The sequence below is a fragment of the Centruroides sculpturatus genome, unplaced genomic scaffold (assembly GCF_000671375.1).
Source record: "Centruroides sculpturatus isolate CEXI.00-Female unplaced genomic scaffold, Cexi_2.0 scaffold4959, whole genome shotgun sequence".
Lineage (NCBI taxonomy): Eukaryota > Metazoa > Arthropoda > Arachnida > Scorpiones > Buthidae > Centruroides > Centruroides sculpturatus.
This window is the reverse complement of record NW_019389080.1, coordinates 1-5311: the sequence shown is the minus strand read 5'-3', so window position 1 is coordinate 5311 and position 5311 is coordinate 1. Positions and strand designations below refer to the sequence as shown.

At 26.8% G+C, this 5311-nt stretch overlaps 1 protein-coding gene across 1 annotated transcript; it reads right to left on the bottom strand.

Moving 5' to 3' along the window:
* Positions 1 to 2562: 2562 nt before the first annotated feature.
* Positions 2563 to 3905, bottom strand: LOC111617160 (probable protein phosphatase 2C T23F11.1; the record flags this gene model as incomplete). Its single annotated transcript, XM_023358491.1, has 3 exons — positions 2563 to 2744; positions 2819 to 2902; positions 3732 to 3905. Coding segments are annotated over 3 exons (425 nt in total), but the record flags the coding sequence as incomplete, so codon positions are not given.
* Between the last annotated feature and the right edge of the window lie 1406 nt (positions 3906 to 5311).

The following is a 5311-nucleotide window of genomic DNA, read 5'->3' as shown; positions in this document are numbered from 1 at the left end:
GTCGATGTTAAGCCTAACGAAGACTATTGTATCGTTAAAAATTATTTTTTTATTTTGTACAAACAAAATAAATATATTGAAAAATATAAAAACAATAAAAAATTATACTTCAGAAGTTAATTTAGTATCAAAAACGTAAAATATTTGAGTAGCCAAAGACAGCCAAAGATTACAGTGCCACAGCACTGGCGAAAATTTAAATTTGTCGACTGGAATTCCTTCGGATAAACGATGCTCTACTGTATTTATTTTTAATTTAGGTCTCTAATTACAACAGAAATGTAAAGTGATTTAAAAAAACAAGATGAAATTGCTTGAGAATAACTTTCTCTTGAAAAGAACATTTTGAACAACTTTTGAAGCACCTTATTCCAGATTATAATGAGACTTTAAATTGTAAAAGAAACTAAACATCTAACATGTCATGCTTTGTCAAGAGACTTGACAATGTCTTGGAGAAAAATGTCTGCATAATCTTCCACAAATGGCAAATGGAAAACAAGTGTTCTCCTAAATTTCTTCTTGACAAGGTGCATAAACTTTTGATCAAAATTGATACTGACAACTTGTCCAACAATGTCAAACACTTACTTTTTTGGAAACTTCATGATGATGAAATAATCAAGAAAGCACTGTGTAGTGCTTTCTTCTGCCACACATTTATCTAAAGGAATCTGTGTAGATACAGTATATATAGAGCATAAAGGGGTAAATTCCCCCATAACTGAACTATTGAAATTTCATGGAATAAATGCATCCAGACTTATCACGAGAAAACAAAACACAGGGACAAAAAACTTCACAAACAGTACTTTCACCTATCATTCTACAGGCAGTGGTTTCAAACTAATTTTTATCGCAGAACCTTTCTCATCATAGTAAAAAATGTTGAACCCTGACAATTTTTAATGATTATAGATAAAACAGCAAATACAAACAATTTATTGAAAAAAACAGATTAATCGAATAATGGAAAGCAAATATCACTTAATTTAAACCGGTCATTAATGTGAAGGGTTTTTCAATATTTTAAACAGTGCTAATGACTGAATTTAGACTTTCATTTGTATCCATCTTTCCAGTCTCCTTGTCACTAGAAATATTTGAAGTACTTGCTACAGTTTTTTTCAAAGCTCTTCTCTCAGCCAATGCTCCATGATTTTTAATTTGGGGTACACAAATACTAAAAACACTGTAAATTTATACAAATTTCCACTACATTTTTATATGAGAAATACTTAAAATATCACAAAATGATTGCAAAATCTAATGATCCTTGACTTATATGCCTGCTTGTAAGATGTACTATTGCACTACAAGAAATTATAGATGATGGGACATTAACCCTTTGACTAGATGGGACACTCATATCAGACTAGTGTCACATCTAGTGTATGTACTGTATAGTACACACTAGTATCATAGTGTGTACAGTACTATTGAGCATCTGACTGGCCATTCCCTTCATTAGATTCAATAGTCTTGTGCTGCTGATATTGATGAATTAAATTATATTTAACAATTGTATTATTTATAAGTTAGATACTTTTAAGGTTATATTTTTTTAATGATTCTCTAGCTTTAGGTTAAATTTTACCATTTTTATGGTTTTAATTATCTTGTCAAACATTATATCATGATTTCAGTTTATTGTTATGATAAATCAGTCCCCACTGTTTATAAATATATAAAAACTTCTAGCATATGTATAAGATGTCATAAAGGACTGAATCTGAGACTACAACAATTACATCTCACATCCCAAATCTGCATTGGCACATTCATACATCCATACATCACTAGAAAACAGATTTTATTGTGGTTCTGTGGAACACAAGTTGGAAACCTATATTTATATGAATACTGTAGAACAGTATTCATATAAATATAAATTGTGTCTCAAAATTACAATTACTAGATTTTAAATTAAAAAAAAAACTTATTTACTTGCATCTTGTCAAATAAAAAAACCTTATCCAGACTTCTCACTGTTGCAACCATGGAAGTAGCCATGTATAAAACCAGCTCAAATACTATCAATATTTGTACTCGCGAGATAACATTGATTCATTGATATCAGATTAATTTAGATTGGCTGGTGAGATATTACAAAAAAGGCACAGTTATCCAATGGATACAGTTATCCCACCTAGTCTTAATTTGTATAGTAAAATTAATTAATGTATTAAATAAATCATATACTTAAATAAAAATATTTTAGCAATATTATATAAACAACTTTTTATTAAAAGCAGCAATAATTTATTTTTAAAACTAGTATTGGAGGTTTTAAATGAAAACACAAAAATAATGAAGAATAGTAGTATTATAGTAGCAAATACAGTTAACTCAGTAATTACTTTATATATCAAATGAACAACCAAATTCCCTTTTTGGGATATTTAAAGTCTCTATATAAATTAATTAGCTTTAAGCAGCCAAATAAAGGAATTCAGCTATTCATTTAATATTATAGTGTAATATAAACACTTAATTATTTAAATAATTATGAAAAATTGCAATTATTTTATGTAAATAAATTATTTTGAAATAAATCATAATATGTACAATTATAATCTAACAATTGAAAGAATTTACTTGTTCAGGTTCCATTTTAGCAGCTACTCTAGAACGGATGAAATCAACAACATCTTCATTTGATAGTACATCCCAAATACCATCACATGCAAGAACAATAAATTCGTGATCTGGAGTGACTTCTCTAACTACTACATCAGGATAAGCTAAAAAAATTTTTCAATTAATTGTTATTTCAACAAATGATGACAATTCTAACAAATTTTAAAATAACTCTAACCAGTGACTATCTGTTCTTCAGGAGGCTTTTTATCATTCTTCTTAAATACAAAATCTCCAAGTGCACGTGAAAGTGCTAGATTACCTATAAATAATTTAAAATTTAAAAATATAACACTATTATAAATATAACAACATTTGTATTAAAAAATAAAATTATTTTTAATATGCAACACACACTACTAAGGACTAAAAATGTTAGACAATTATTTTTTTCTCATAAAATTACAATTTCTCTACTATTCAGTTTTTTTTTTCATTAGAACTTTAGAACACACCCAATAATGGGTATTTATTTCAGGAAGTAAATATTCATTATTGGAAGCATTGAATTGATCCAAAAAATTGTTTTATTCAATACTCGTCATATTTTATTACTACTACCAATTATTATTATTATTATTGTTCTTGTTTCATTTCTATTTTTTATGTTTACAGAGGTGTTTTATATCTTTCACAAAAAAATATCTTATTAAATAATGTTTCAGATTTGTTTGAATAGATATTGACCAACAAACTTTACATATTCTAAAAATTTGCACTCCAGGAGCATTAATTTGAATGGCAAGAAAGTAGAAAATTTGAATAATAAAGTAAGATTATTATATTATTGAAATATTAACTGTGCTTACTGAGTCTGATATTGTAATGATGCAAACAAATACACACCTGATAAAAGTTATGTAATTATTTGTTTGCATTTCCTTAAGTATTTCATGTTTTAAATAAAACTGTGTGAAATTAAACTATACATAGTAGTCAAAAATCCTCAACCATAAGCATTTTTAAGAAAAATCAATTTTAAGTTATTGGATTTATATGCTGTTGCACAAATACGTTTGTAAGAATTGTAAGAGTGCTTGGCATAATGGCACTATTTAATTATTGTTACAAAATACAAATAAAAAACTCACCATTTACTCTATTAAATTCTACCCATCCTCCTGCTGCAATTATACGTTTTGTCTCGCTCTCATTGCTTGGTTTATGGTCAAAAGAAAGTTGCTGTACCCTACCACCAACTGATGCTACTGCTCTGGAATCACCTACATTCCCCTGTAAGATATAACATATAAATTTAATTTTTTCTGTAATTCATATCATTGTATATTATGAAATACTATACAATATTTAATATTGCTGCATTCTGTAATGTGAGATAAATGTGATTAAAAACTAATTATTCTAGTATTGTGTAATGTTGCGATTGTTTGCTTTAATTTGTATTTTATCTTTGCAATAATTTTTCAGCATTTTTGGATAAATTAATTACATTATAAAAATGTTTATTATGGGTTAAGTTGTTATAGTTTGATTTTGTTAACTGAAACTTGTAACTAAAGTATTCAACAAAATATATGTAGTATGCTAAGAGTGTGAGTGTGTGTATATTTTAATCTTAAATATATTTTAGGAAGAGAATATTTTAAAAAGGCATATGAAAAAGTTGGTGTTCGGTTTATTTGAAGACAAGTAATACTTGACAAAATACAATGATAAAAATATTTGATAAACTGATTCAAATTTATACACAATTTAATGAGAATTAAAAATATATCAAATATTAAAAATTGAGATTTAATAGTGATACAAGTTTAAAATTTTATCTATAAATAAATTATAATTCTCTGTATTTATTTATAATAGATTATTCAGGATTATTTTTGAGACAATGTGCAAGTGGCAGATAGCACAAAAGTATCTATAGCCAGTATGTAGTGCTAGCAAATGTTAATTTAAAAAATTTTACATGTTCAGCCACCACATACATGTATGTACCAACAATAATTTTTTTTAGGAAAGAAAAGCATTGGTTTCATTATTGATTATCTACATTCCTTTCAATTGTCAAAATGGATAACAAAATTATTAGGTAATAAAAGTCATTAAAATATTTAATAAGTTTTATTCACATACAAACATTTTATTAAAATCAATACTGTATTTTAGATACGTTAATTTTATTACTGATCTGCTCAATGACAAGAAAATTCAAACTTTAAAAGTTGGAATTTTCTTCCAACAAAGAAAAAAAAAACTGCTTCTTTAGGTAACTATAGTCTATTTATCCTAACTTGGCAGCTACTGTAAACAAACTAAGACACACCTCCCTTTGTTTATTGGTTTAAACCCATGTCCATCAATTAAAAATCGTATTGCATCTCATTCGTCCGCAGAAAATAGTTCTTCGTTATTTATAAAATCATTAATGAAATGCTATTCACTTAGCAATGATTATAAATGTTATTATTTCATATTTGTTAAGTTGTTATTTTAATAAATATTTGCACATTCTGAATCATTAGAAATAAACTTTTTCCGGTCATGCGCACTATAATGTTTTTGTTTCTTTTTCCATTCATTGCAATAACTACCGTTATTTCAAATTGTGTTGTTGAATTACAAAGATGGTAAACTTGAATGTAAATATGATTAAACATCGGCAAGGAAAATCGCTGAGGAGCTCGGATAAACAAATAGTATTAAATTTGTT